This window comes from Ranitomeya variabilis, chromosome 2 (genome assembly GCF_051348905.1).
Source record: "Ranitomeya variabilis isolate aRanVar5 chromosome 2, aRanVar5.hap1, whole genome shotgun sequence".
In the NCBI taxonomy this organism is placed as follows: domain Eukaryota; kingdom Metazoa; phylum Chordata; class Amphibia; order Anura; family Dendrobatidae; genus Ranitomeya; species Ranitomeya variabilis.
Window position 1 is genome coordinate 181,491,599 of NC_135233.1, and position 14,768 is coordinate 181,506,366.

The window sequence follows — 14,768 nt, forward strand, 5'->3', positions numbered from 1 at the left end:
GCCCGTACAGTCTGTATCTACAATAATATATGCCTGACAGGAGCCCATACAGTCTGTATCCACAATAATATATACCTGACAGGAGCCCATACAGTCTAGTGTCTTCACCAGTGAGCCGGCTAGACTGTATGGGCTGCAGTCAGGACCTGGCAGGAGCCCATATATTCTACTGGCTTTAATAATTTATACCTTGAAGGAGCACATACATTCTAGTGTCATGTATAGGCAGCAGTCAGGGCCAGGCAGCAACCTATAAAGTCTGCTATCTTCAGGAATATATAGCTAGAAGGAGCCCATACAGTCTAGCATCTTCAGTAGTGAGCCGACTAGAGTGTATGGGCTGCAGTCAGGACCTGGAAGGAGCCCATACACTCTAGGCTCAACCATTCTATCATTTTCAGCAGGGAATCATCTCCAGTGTATGGGCTGCAGTGCTGACAGGACCTGGCAGCAGCCCATACTGTGTAGCTACAACCTTCAGCTGAAGCCACAGTTCGCCCCTGCTTCCTGGTGTTCGGTGTGCACCGGATGGAGGCGGTCCCGCACTGTGACACCTTCCCCCCACAGAAGCAGTTCCATTTTAGACTGACTGGACCCTCCGTGTAGGTCGGAAGCTCATTATTGAACTTCCGGTAGGCGCCGAAGTAGCAGCGATTGATCACGTTGGATGCAGTGAATGTTTCTGCGATGTGCGGTAAGAAAACGTGAAGCTGTTCATAAGCTGCTGGGCGGCGAGCTGTCGGTGTGCGCTGCACGTTCCGTGTCGGGGGGAGGGGGTGGTGTGATGCCGGCCGTGCACGTTCCGTGTCGGGGGGAGGGCGAGGTGTGATGCCGGCCGTGCACGTTCCGTGTCGGGGGGAGGGGGTGGTGTGATGCCGGCCGTGCACGTTCCGTGTCGGGGGGAGGGGGTGGTGTGATGCCGGCCGTGCACGTTCCGTGTCTGGGGGAGGGGGTGGTGTGATGCCGGCCGTGCACGTTCCGTGTCTGGGGGAGGGGGTGGTGTGATGCCGGCCGTGCACGTTCCGTGTCGGGGGGAGGGGGTGGTGTGATGCCGGCCGTGCACGTTCCGTGTCGGGGGGAGGGGGTGGTGTGATGCCGGCCGTGCACGTTCCGTGTCGGGGGGAGGGGGTGGTGTGATGCCGGCCGTGCACGTTCCGTGTCGGGGGGAGGGGGTGGTGTGATGCCGGCCGTGCACGTTCCGTGTCTGGGGGAGGGGGTGGTGTGATGCCGGCCGTGCACGTTCCGTGTCGGGGGGAGGGGGTGGTGTGATGCCGGCCGTGCACGTTCCGTGTCGGGGGGAGGGGGTGGTGTGATGCCGGCCGTGCACGTTCCGTGTCGGGGGGAGGGGGTGGTGTGATGCCGGCCGTGCACGTTCCGTGTCGGGGGGAGGGGGTGGTGTGATGCCGGCCGTGCACGTTCCGTGTCGGGGGGAGGGGGTGGTGTGATGCCGGCCGTGCACGTTCCGTGTCGGGGGGAGGGGGTGGTGTGATGCCGGCCGTGCACGTTCCGTGTCTGGGGGAGGGGGTGGTGTGATGCCGGCCGTGCACGTTCCGTGTCGGGGGGAGGGGGTGGTGTGATGCCGGCCGTGCACGTTCCGTGTCTGGGGGAGGGGGTGGTGTGATGCCGGCCGTGCACGTTCCGTGTCGGGGGGAGGGGGTGGTGTGATGCCGGCCGTGCACGTTCCGTGTCGGGGGGAGGGGGTGGTGTGATGCCGGCCGTGCACGTTCCGTGTCGGGGGGAGGGGGTGGTGTGATGCCGGCCGTGCACGTTCCGTGCCGGGGGGAGGGCGAGGTGTGATGCCGGCCGTGCACGTTCCGTGTCTGGGGGAGGGGGTGGTGTGATGCCGGCCGTGCACGTTCCGTGTCGGGGGGAGGGGGTGGTGTGATGCCGGCCGTGCACGTTCCGTGTCTGGGGGAGGGGGTGGTGTGATGCCGGCCGTGCACGTTCCGTGTCTGGGGGAGGGGGTGGTGTGATGCCGGCCGTGCACGTTCCGTGTCGGGGGGAGGGGGTGGTGTGATGCCGGCCGTGCACGTTCCGTGTCGGGGGGAGGGGGTGGTGTGATGCCGGCCGTGCACGTTCCGTGCCTGTGTCCTCCTACTGTATAGCTTTACCCCTTTTATTCATTGGCATGTCAGTCTTGGGGAATATAGCGTACACTTTGGGAATACCGATAATTTCTCACGTTGATATTTGGTGAGGGACGTGTAGTAATTATTCCTCAAATGAAATGGCTTATAAATGGGTTGAATACAATTAATACTTTTGTGAATTGTATTTATAACTATTTTATGTCTATATTGACATGGGCTGTGTTTTGCCTGCCATACTGTGATATAAACAACTGGGATAACGGCAGCCTTGAGAAAATTCAAAATTTGGGGGAGATTCACAAGGAGTGGACGGCTGCTAGTCATTTCTTCAGGAGCCACCACACACAGACGTGCCCAGGACATGGGCTACAAGTGTCCCATTCCTTGTGTCCAGCCACTCATGACCAATAGACAACGCCAGAAGTGTCTTACTGGGCCAAGGAGAAAAAGAACTGGACTGTTGCTCCGTGGTCCAAGGTGGTGTTCTCAGATGGAAGTAAATTCTACATGTCATTTGGAAATCAAGCTCCCAGAGTCTGGAGGAAGAGTGGAGAGGCCACAATCCAAGCTGCTTGAGGTCTAATGTGAAGTTTCCACAATAAATGATGGTTTGGGGAGCCATGTCATCTGCTGGTGTAGGTCCACTGTGTTTTATCAAGACCAAAGTCAGCGCAGCCGTCTACCAGGAAATTTTAGAGCACTTCATGCTTCCCTCTGCCGACAAGCTTTTTGGAGATGGAAATTTAATTCTCCAGCAGGACTTAGCACCTGTCCACACTGCCACAAGTACCAATACCTGGTTTATAAACAATAGTATCACTGTGCTTGATTGGCCAGCAAACTCGTCTGACCTTAACCCCGTAGAGAATCTATGAGGTATTGTCAAGAGGAAGATAAGACACCAGACCCAACAATGCAGACGAGCTGAAGGCTGCTATCAATGCAACCTGGGCATACATAACACCTCAGCAGTGCTACAGGCTGATCACCTCCATGCCACGCCAAGTATTGAGTGCATTTACTGATCATACATTTCAGTAGGCTAACATTTCGGATTTTAACCCCTAGAGGTATTTTCATTTTTGCGTTTGTTTTTTGCTCCCCTTCTTCCCAGAGCCACTACTTTTTTTATTTTTCTATCATTATGGCCATGAGAGGGCTTGTTTTTTGCTTCTGGTCCAATCGGGATCTAGTCTAAGGCCAGAAAGTGCTCCAAGCCGTGGGCCCCCCTAGTGCAGAATTGGTTGGCATTCCTCCTGGGCTGTCGTGGAAGGCAACTAGAGAAAATAGAATTAGACCTACCGGTAATACGGTTTCTAGGAGCCTTCCACGACAGCACTAATTCCCTCCCGACATTCTTTTATAAATTTCTGAGAACCTAAAGGTAACCGGTGCTAAGGTATCAGTTGTAAGTCACTGGTTAATGGGAGGTGGGAGGGATTTTAACCTCTTGTGCTTCCTGTCCCCCATTAGGGTATAGAGACAACCTCCTGGGCTGTCGTGGAAGGCTCCTAGAACCGAATTACCGGTAGGTCTAATTCTATTTTTTTGCGTTTTCACCGCACTTAGAATTTTTTTTTTCCTGTTTTCTGTTACATGACATGGTAAAACCAATGGTATCGTTCAAAAGAACAACTCGTCCCGCAAATAAGCCCTCACATATTGAAAGAAAAATAAGAGTTACGGCTCTGGAAAGAAGGGGAGCGAAAAACAAAAATGCAAAATTGAAAAAGCTCCGGGGGTGAAGGGGTTAATGACCAAGCTAATTTTTTACAAACCTGTCCACTGTCACTTTGACATAATAACTCTGGAACGCTTCAACGTATCCCACTGATTGAGACTGTGTTTTTTCGTGATCTATTGTACTTCATGTTAGTGGTAAAATTTCTGTGATATGACTTAAATTCGTTTATTAATAAAACAGAAATTTGGCAAAAATGTTGACTATTTTCCAATTTTCAAACTTTTAATTTTTGTGCTCTTAAATCGGTCGCGTCACACAAAATAGTCAATAAGTAACATTTTCCACATGCGAACTTTACATGAACAAAATTTTGGAAACATAATTTTTTTGGGGGTAAGTTATAAGGGTATGTGCGCACGTTGCAGATTTGCCTGTGGAATTTCTGCTCAGATTCTGCATCTCTTGGCAGAAAACACAGGTAAAAATCCGCGCTGATTTGATGCGGTTTTGTATACGGACTTCAAGCGTTGTTTTCATGCGGATTTGTATGCGTTTTTGTAAGCTATAAAGATCTATTACTTAACAAAAAAGAATTTTGATGTCATTTCTTGTCCAGCCTCTTCATTTACATACTCCATTGAAGAATGTTTACACACACAGATCTATAGATAGATGGATAATAGATCTATACAGGGTGGGCCATTTATATGGATACACCTGGGTGGGCCATGTATATGGATACACCTAAATAAAATGGGAATGGTTGGTGATACCAACTTCCTGTTTGTGACACATTGGAATATGGGAGGGGGAAAACTTTGCAAGATGGGTGGTGACCATGGAGGCCATTTTGAAGTCAGCCATTTTTGAATGCAACTTTATAAATAGTCCACCCAGGTGTATCCATATAAATGGCCCACTCTGTAGATAGATAGATAGATAGATCTGGACCTGTAGATCAATCATACCAAGCCCGATGTTTAGTAATAAACATAAAATGGTACATAAAGAGTTAAATGCGCGCACACACAAAATCTGCGTTAGGCCGGGGTCACACTTGCGAGAAACTTGCAGAAGTCTCGCACCTTAGTACCCTGCACCGCCGCCGACACTGGGATTGGAGCATTCAGCTGCATAGAAATAAATGCAGCTTCACACTCTTGTGCCGAGTGCTGCGGGCAGTGCTGGGTATTGAGGTGCGAGTTGCTTGCAAGTGTTACGCCGGCCTTAAACACAATATCTGTTTAATTTAAAAAAAAAAAAAGAAGGCGTGGGCACCCGCGCAATTTTCTGTGCTAGATAGGGAAAGCCAGCGACTGGGGACCGATGTTTATAGCCTGGGAAGGGGTTAATGCCCATGGATCTTCGGCTATGAATATCAGCCCGCAGCTGTACGTTTAGCCTTTACTGGCTATTAAAATAGGGGGACCCCCCCCTCCCAAAAAAATATGTGGGGTCCCCCTATAATTAACAGCTAGAAAAGGCTATGCAGACAGCTGCGGGCTGATATTCATAACCTATGAAGGGGCCATGGATTTTGCCTCCCCCCGGCTACAAACACCAGCACACAGCTGCCCCAGAAATGGCGCATCTCTAAGATGCGCCAATTCCGGCACTTAGCTTCTCTCTTCCCACTGCCCTGTAGTGGTGGCATATGGGGGTAATCTTTGTGAGGTTGATATCACCTTTGAATTGTAAGGTGACATCAAGCTGGCCTAATAATGGAGAGGTGTCAATAAGACACCTATCCATAGCTAATCCTATAGATGTTAAAGGGTTAAATAAAGACAGAGCCAGAATTAAGTATTTTAATGAAATAAAACACTTAACAGTTTGCCATCTTTATTGTTTCTGCTAATTCATGCGATGCACTCGATCTGCAAAAAAATAAAAAAAAATCAACACAAATGCTCCCTGGTCCGATGTAGTCCATTTAATAACGAGTGTCCCATGACGATCTCCTCTAAGATGCTCCATACAGACATTTGCCCCATACAATGCAGCACAAATGCTGATTATGGCCCCATAAGATGCTCCATAGACTATTATGCCCCATATGCTGTTGCTACGATTTAAAAAAAACACAAAAAAACCCCATACACACCTCTCGTCGCTCAGGCCCTCGGCACTTGATATATTCACCTGTCCGCGTTCCACCGTCGCCGCTGCTGTCCTCCGTGTCCTCCGCACTGACTGTTCAGGCAGAGGGAGCGCACTAACCACGTCATCACGCCCTCTGACCTGAGCGTCACTGCAGAGGACGCAGAAGACGGAGCGGCGCCGACGGTGGAACGGGGGACAGGTGAATATCGTGCACTGCCCCCGTCATACTCACCTGCTCCTGGTACGGTCCCTGCACGTCCCTGGTTCTCCGGGCGCTGACAGCTCTTCCTGTGTTGAGCGGTCACATGGTACCGCTCATTACAGTAATGTATATGCGGCTCCATATGTCTGCCCTGTTGAGGGCAGAGCAAAGTACTGCAGTGCGCAGGCGCTGGGCCTCTCTGACCTTTCCGGCGCCTGCGCACTGCAGTACTTTGCTCTGCCCTCAACAGGGCAGACAAAGTACGCCTGCGCCGGAGCTGCGGCGTAAAGACCCGAAGAGGACGTCATGGAATGAAGATGGGAGGCGCCGGAGTGGACCGGAGACACCCATTTGACCAGACCGCATCGGGACCGCCCCTGGGTGAGTATAATCTAACGTCCTTTTCTCCTCTTTCAGGTAACATCGGGGGCTTATCTACAGCATTACAGAATGCTGTAGATAAGCCCCTGATGCCGGTGAGCTTACCTCACCAGCCATTTTGGGGGTGACAGGTTCCCTTTAAAAAACTGAAAAGTGGGGTGTGCAATATTATTCGGCCCCTTTACTTTCAGTGCAGCAAACTCACTCCAGAAGTTCATTGTGGATCTCTGAATGATCCAATGTTGTCCTAAATGCCTAATGATAAATATAATACCTGTGTAATCAAGTCTCCGTATAAATGCACCTGCTCTGTGATAGTCTTAGGGTTCTGTTTGAAGCACAGAGAGCATCATGAAGACCAAGGAACACAACAGGCAGGTCCGTGATACTGTTCTGGAGAAGTTTAACCCCATTCATGACCTTGGGATTTTCCGTTTTTCTGTGTTCGTTTTTCGCTCCCCTCCTTCCCAGAGCCATAACTTTTTTATTTTTCCATCAATATGGCCATGTGAGGGCTTATTTTTTGCAGGAAAAGTTGTACTTTTGAACGACATCATTGGTTTTACCATGTCGTGTACTAGAAAATGTGACAAATTCCAAGTGCGGTGAAATTGCAAAAAATGTGCAATCCCATGCATGTTTTTCAGGATTTCCTTAGTATTGCACAGGTGATGGAAGTAACAGGTGTTCTATCACTTGAGCAGCGCAATGGAAATCCTGAAAACATGACCTGTTGGGGTCCATGAGGACTGGAGTTTGGGAAATACTGCTCTAAACTTTCATCTCAGACAAGGAGAAGACTGATCAGAGATTCAGCCCAGAGGCCCATGATCACTCTGGATGAACTGCAGAGATCTACTGCTGAGGTGGGACAGTCTGTCCATAGGACAACAATCAGTCGTACACTGCAGAAATCTGGCCTTTATGCAGGGCTTCGGAGTTAGTTTTTTTTTTGGAGTCGGTAGAAATGTACCGACTCCGACTCCAGCTTTAGAAAAAATGCATTAATATTTCATAATTTTACTTTCATATGAATTTTATAAATGTTACTCAAATATGTTCTATCAAACTACGGTATGAACAACAGTGATAAGCAGTTCTGCTGGAGATAGAGAAATTTCTTACTTCTTGTGTGTCACTGTTCTCCACTGCCCTTATCTAATCTTATACTTGGTTAACCTCATGCTGCCCCAACCCCCCTACTTACAATGTATGAAACTGAAAGTGAAAATATGTTGCAAATTCTTAGTAGTAAAGCTCCTCCTCTAGACTAGATGTTTACTAGGTGTGCGTCTTCCAAGCACCTCACAGCTGCTACTCAGAAGAGGAAGACTGTAAGAAGTATTATCCTTTCAACAAACTTAGCATCAGTTAACTGTGAGTACATGAGGAATAACAGTATTACTGACCACTATATCAGTTGTACGACCTGGCAATAATTTTGTACAATTGTTTTTTAGGAAAAACAATTGTCATTTGGATTGTGAATGCAGAATTAAAAACCTGAGAATGTCAAAGAAGCGTCACATTAAATCAGCTGTATTTGAACATTTCACCATCACTCAAGATAGAAACATTATGTCTGCCAGTGTATGACAAATGATCCAGACGAAAACAAATGCTCTGAAGCCAAGATCAGTGCATATTCAGGCAAAGATAAAAATGCTGCTATCAGAGCTTCTAATCTAAAGAGACATTTACAGCGCTTTCATCCAGAAGTACTGAAAGCAGTGGATGAGAAAGACTGCATCCAAACCAATGAACCAGTGCCCAGCTCTTCCAGCCAAACAAAGGAGCAGAGAACTTTGCAGCCATCAGTTGCAAGATATTTTGTCACTGACAAAGTTACTGTGACAATGACAGTAGATACATTTAAAAAACAGATCATAGAGCTTGTTGTAGAGGATAGTGTGCCTATTTCATTATTTTCACGACCAGCTTTTATGTGTCTGAATGGGGAAATGGCCCGCAAGCTTGGTGTTTCTCTGGAGAGAGAGAGAGTATTAGGCCATGTGCACACGTTCAGTATTTTTCGCGTTTTTTTCACGTTTTTTCGCTATAAAAACATGAAAAAACGCTGACATATGCCTCCCATTATTTTCAGTGTATTCCGCATATTTTGTGCACATGCTGCATTTTTTTTTCCGTGAAAAAATCGCATCGCGGAAAAAAAAGCAACATGTTCACTAAATTTGCGGAATTGCTGGGATTCCGCACACCTAGGAGTGCATTGATCTGCTTACTTTCCGCACGGGGCTGTGCCCACCATGCGGGAAGTAAGCAGATTATGTGCGGTTGGTACCCAGGGTGGAGGAGAGGAGACTCTCCTCCACGGACTGGGCACCATATAATTGGTAAAAAAAAAAGAATTAAAATAAAAAATAGTCATATACTCACCTTCGATGGCCCCCGGAGTGTTCCCGCCTCTCACTGCTGCATGCTGCCGCTTCGGTTCCTATAGATGGTGTGGTGAAGGACCTGCGATGACGTCGCTGTCTTGTGATTGGTCGCGAGACCGGTCATGTGACCGCTCACGTGACCGCGACGTCATCGAAGGTCCTGAACCACACCATCTATAGGAACGGACGCCGCTGAGGATATCTGCTGTCTGCAGAGGGTGAGTATAACCATTTTTTAATTTTTTTTATTATTTTTAAACATTCTATCTTTTACTAAATTATGCATAAGCAGCATCTATAGTAAAAAGTTGGTCACACTTGTCAAACACTATGTTTGACAAGTGTGACCAACCTGTCAGTCAGTTTTCCAAGCGATGCTACAGATCGCTTGGAAAACTTTAGCATTCTGCAAGCTAATTACGCTTGCAAAATGCTAAAAAAAAAAAAACGCGAAAAAAACGGGAAAAAAAAAAATGCGGATTTCTTGCAGAAAATTTCCGGTTTTCTTCAGGAAATTTCTGCAAGAAATCCTGACGTGTGCACATACCCTTAGAAAATTAGTAATCGAAGAAGCTTTTAAACAAAAGGAAGAACTTAAAAAAACGGGAGGATTTCTGTTTCTTAAAATGGATGCCTGCACACGTCACAGAGTGAACTATTTTGCCATCAATGTCCGATTTGTTTGTGACAAAAATGAAATAGTTACCAAGACATTGGCAGTAAAAGACACCAAAGCTCACGCCAGTGAGTTTCTCCAGGTCTTGGTGGAAAAGGTTTCTGCAAGACTATGAACTTAAAAAAGAGCAAGTTCTTTCTTTCGTAACTGACAATGCTTCAAATATGATAAGTACTATTAAGCTAATGAATGAGAGTAATGATGGTGACCAGCAGGTAGAAGAACATTCTGGGTCCACAGACACAGAAATGTTTGAAATAGAGGAACACAGTATTGTAACTGAGGAGCAAACTGAAGTTGCTTCAGATGAACAGCAACATGATAGTTTAGATGATCTTGTTGAAACTGTGTCAATACGTTCTTTCATTCATCACATGCGCTGTGTTGTGCATACGCTACAGCTGGCTATAAGAGACAGTCTGCAAGAAGGACATGCTGCTGCACTGATTGGCAAGGTGAGAAAATTGGCTACTGTTGCCAGAACCCCTAATGTTGACTCAATTTTGAAGAGACGAGCTGGAAAAGGGGCAATTATTGATCAAGCCACACGATTGGGCAGTACTTAATGATTCAGCGCTTGGTTGAACTGAAAACCTTTCTTGTAGACATGGCTAACCCTCAACTGATGCTAAATGAAAGTCAGTGGAATCAGGTGACTGAGCTGGAAAATTTGCTAGAGCATCCATTTACAGTGACTAAAAAATTACAAGCAGAGGACTTAACTCCAGGTATTTTCTTAAAGGAGTGGAAGAACCTGATGTTTCGCCTGTCCCAAAGAGGAGGGTTAATTGCAAGTGGCATTGCTACATCAATGAAACGGAGAGAGGAGCTACTATTACAAAATAACATTCTTTTGGCAGCTGTTTATGTAGACCCAATGCATCGGATTCTTCTAGATGATCAACAGCTAACTAAAGGAAAAGAAGCTCTGTTTGAAATAGCAGTAAGGATGAAAGGGTTGCAGAACAGTCAGGAGGAACAAGAAGAATTTGGTCGTCCTGCCACATCTTCACCCTCATCAACTGATGAAGAATTTAATTTTGAAAAATATTTGGATCACAAGGACCGTGTAAAGCGTTCCCGCATAGAAGAAGAGTCATCCCCATCAAAGAACACAGCCAGTACATTTCAGCAGAATTTTTCATGTGCACTAAAAGAAATAGAGAAATTTGACCATTCATCAAAAATAACAGTGCAACAAGCGATTCCTCTGTATCCTGACATTGTCAGAGATGTTGCCCGAGTGTTTACTGCTTTGCCACCAACCCAAGTTAGTGTAGAGAGGTTGTTCTCTGCTCTCAAAATAATTAGATCAGATTTGAGGGCATCCATGAAGGAGGATCTGACAGAGGCAATACTTTTTCTGAGGAAAAATTTATAGATTTCTTCTTATTAACTGCATAACAGTGTTTATTGCATATTTACTTACAAGAGTTTAGAAAAGTTTATAAAAGTTATTTGCTATATTCTAATTGTATTCTAATATAGTTTTTGCTCTAAGTGGTCTGATTACTTATATGATGGTGAGAAACTGAATAAGCACAATGCTAATATTTTACAACAGTAATTTTATTGTTACGAATTGGCCATTTATGAAGGAGTCTGAGCCGGATCCTGATAAAATCCAGGAGTCGGAGTCGCAACTGTGGCTTACCGACTCCACAGCCCTGCCTTTATGGAAGAGTGGCAAGAAGAAAGCCATTTCTCAAAGATATCCATAAAAAGTGTCATTTAAAGTTTGCAACAAGCCACCTGGGAGACACATCAAATATGTGGAAGAAGGTGCTCTGGTCAGATGAAACCAAAATCGAACTTTTGGCAACAATGCCAAACGATATGTTTGGCTTAAAGGCAACACAGCTCATCACCCTGAACACGCCATCCCCACTGTCAAACATGGTGGTGGCAGCATCATGGTTTGGGCCTGCTTCAGCAGGGACAGGGAAGATGGTTAAAATTGATGGGAAGATGGATGGAGCCAAATACAGGACCATTCTTGAAGAAAACCTGTTGGAGTCTGCAAAAGACCTGAGACTGGGAAGGAGATTTGTCTTCCAACAAGACAATGATCCCAAACATAAAACAAAATCTACAATGGAATGGTTCACAAATAAACGTATCCAGGTGTTAGAATGGCCAAGTAAAAGTCCAGACCTCAATCCAATCGAGAATCTGTGGAAAGAGCTGAAAACTGCTGTTCACAAACGATCTCCATCAAACCTCACTGAGCTCGAGCTGTTTGCCAAGGAAGAATGGGCAAGAATTTCAGTCTCTCGATGTACAAAACTGATAAACATACCTCAGGCTACTTGCAACAGTAATCGCAGCAAAAGGTGGCGCAACAAAGTATTAAGTTAAAGGTTGCGAATAATATTGCACTCCCCACTTTTCAGTTTTTGAATTTCCACAAAAATTTAAAAAGACCAATAGATTTCGTTAAACTTCACAATTGTGTTCCACTTGTTGTTGATTCTTCACCAAAAATTTACATTTGGTATCTTTGAAGCATGGTATGTGGGAAAAGCTTGAAAAGTTCCAGGGGGCCGAATACTTTCGCAAGGCACTGTATATATTGTATGTGTTTATATACACCTGAATGAAATATTCAAGTGTTGCAAATCTTTATTCATTACTTAGTGGAATGCTTTGAGAACAATAAAACAAACAAAAAAATGATCAGTGTAACTCAAAATGTATGTCCCATGGAGGTATAGATTTGGAAGGATACTCAAAATCAAAGTGAATAATTAAATTACAGGCTGATCCAGCTTCAATGGAAATGCCTCAAGACAAGGAAATGATGCTCAGTAGTGTGTGGCCTCCATGTGCCTGTATGACATACCTACAGAGTATGGGCATGCTCCTGATGAGTTGGCAGATGTTCTCCCATACCTGGATACCTGGATTACAGCATCAGTCAATTCCTGGACAGTCTGTAGGACAACGTGGCGTTGATGGATGGAATGAGTCGTGATGTCCCAGGTTTCCTAGATTTGTATTCAGGTCTGGGGAATGGTAATGCCAGGCCATAGCATCAATGCATTCATAATGCAGGAACTGTTGACACACTTAAGCCATATGAAGCCTAGCATTGTCATGCATCAGAAGCAACCCTGGGCCCACTGCACCTGCATTACGTTCTCACATTGGGTCTGAGGATTTCATCCTGGTGCGTAATAGCAGTCGGGGTACCTCTGGCTAGCACATGGAGGGCTGTGCAGTTCTCCAAAGAAATAACCCACACCATTATTGACGCACTGCCAAATTGGTCATGCTGGAGGATGTTGCAAGCAGCAGACTGTTCTCCACGGTGTCTCCAGTCTCTCTCACATGTCACATATGCGCAGTGTGAACCTGTTCTCATCTATGAAGAGCAGAGGGCGCCAATGTCGATTCTGCCAATCGCCCTGCATGGTGTTGGTCTGTAAACGCAACATCCACTTGTGGACGTTGTGCCCTCATACCACCCTCATGGAGTTTGTTTCTGATAGTTGAAGCAGACACATGGATGTTAGTGGCATGCTGGAGGTCATTTTGCAGGGTTCTGGCATTGCTCCTCTTGTTCCTTCTTGCATAAAGGAGGAGGTAGTAATCCTGCTGCTGGGTTGTTGCCCTCCTACATTCCCCTTCATGTCTCCTGGTGTACTGGCCTGTCTCATGGTAGCTGCTCCATGCTATGCACACTGTGCTGACAGAGACAGCTACTCTTCTTGCCACAGCTTGTATTGCTGTGCCATCCTGGATGAGCTGCACACTACCTGAGCAGCTTCTGAGAGTTGTAGACACTTCCTCATGCTACTGTACAGTACATCAACGGATGAGAGCAATGACAATTCAAGAGACCAAAACAGCCTAAAAAGATGAGAACATAGAAATGGTCTGTGGTCACCATCTATAGAACTCCTTTTATAGGGGTTGTCTTGCTAATTGCCTATCATTTCTACCTGTTGTCTGGCCCATTTGCACATCAGCAGGAGAAATTGAATCACACTCAGTGTTGCTTCATAACTAGACAGGCTGATTTAACTTAAGTGTAATTTGAAGTTACATTGTGTTATTTAAGGGATCACTTTATTTTTGGAGCAGTGTATATACACACACGTGTGTGTCTTTGTGTGTACACACAGACACAATAACGTGCACGATTGTGAAAGTTTGGGCACCCCTGGTCAAAATTACTGTTAGTCTGAACAGGTAAGCAAGTTGAAGATGAAATGATCTCTAAAATGGATGAAGTTAGTGACACCTTTTTTGTATTTTAGGCAAAACAAAAAAAATCATTTTATTTATTTTTAACATTTTAAAAATTACAACATGGAAAATGGGCCTCTGTAAAAGTTTGGGCACCTTTTGGAGATTTGTGTGCTCAGATAACTGACAAAGGTTTCAGACCTTCATTAACATGTCAGGGTTATGGCTTGTTCACTGGAATTGTTAGGAAAGGCCACGTTATGCAAGTTTCCCAGCTTTATAAAAACCCAACTCCTTTAACTTTGTGCCGAAAAACGAGGCATGGGTTCTTCTAAGCAACTGCCTAGCACTCTGAGAATGAAAATGTTGGCGAACCACGGCAGGAGAAGGCCATAGCGAAGATAGCTAGGTGTTTTCAAGTCACGGCAGGAGAAGGCCATAGCGAAGATAGCTAGGTGTTTTCAAGTTGCCCTTTCTTCAGTTCAAAATATATTTATGAAATGGCAGTTAACAGGAACAGTGGAGATCAAGATAAGGTCTGGAAGACCAAGCAAAATTTCAGTGAGAGCTGCTCGTAGGATTGCTAGAAAGGCAAATCAGAACCCTGCTTGTCTGCAAAAGACCTTCAGAAAGATTTAGCAGACTGGAGTTGTGGTACATTGTTCTACTGTTCAGAGACACCTGCACAAATATGGCCTTCATGGAAGAGTCAACAGAAGAAATCCTCTCCTGCGTCCTCACCATGCAAATCAGAGGCAGAAGTATGCAAAAGAACTTCTAAACAAGCCTGATGTATTGTGGAAACAAGTCTTGTGGACCGATGAGATTTAAAAGGAACTCTTTAGCCACAATGATCAAAGTTGTGTGTGGAAAAATGGGCACAGAATTTCAGAAACAGAATATCTCGCCAACCATTAAGCATCGGGGTGGATCAATCATGCTTTTAGGGTTGTGTTGTAGCCAATGGTATGGGTAACATTTCACAGATTGTTGACATTTCATTGAATTTATTATTCCCTCAAATTCTTGATGCAAACACCAT

At 45.6% G+C, this 14,768-nt stretch overlaps 1 protein-coding gene across 1 annotated transcript in view; it reads left to right on the forward strand.

Moving 5' to 3' along the window:
* Positions 1–414: 414 nt before the first annotated feature.
* TAF5L (TATA-box binding protein associated factor 5 like) overlaps positions 415–14,768 on the forward strand; it is a 97,960-nt gene continuing 83,606 nt past the window's right edge. The window contains exon 1 of the mRNA XM_077283258.1: positions 415–694. Within this exon, the coding sequence (XP_077139373.1) occupies positions 677–694 (18 nt within the window). The 5' untranslated portion in view covers positions 415–676. The remainder of the gene's footprint in view (positions 695–14,768) is intronic.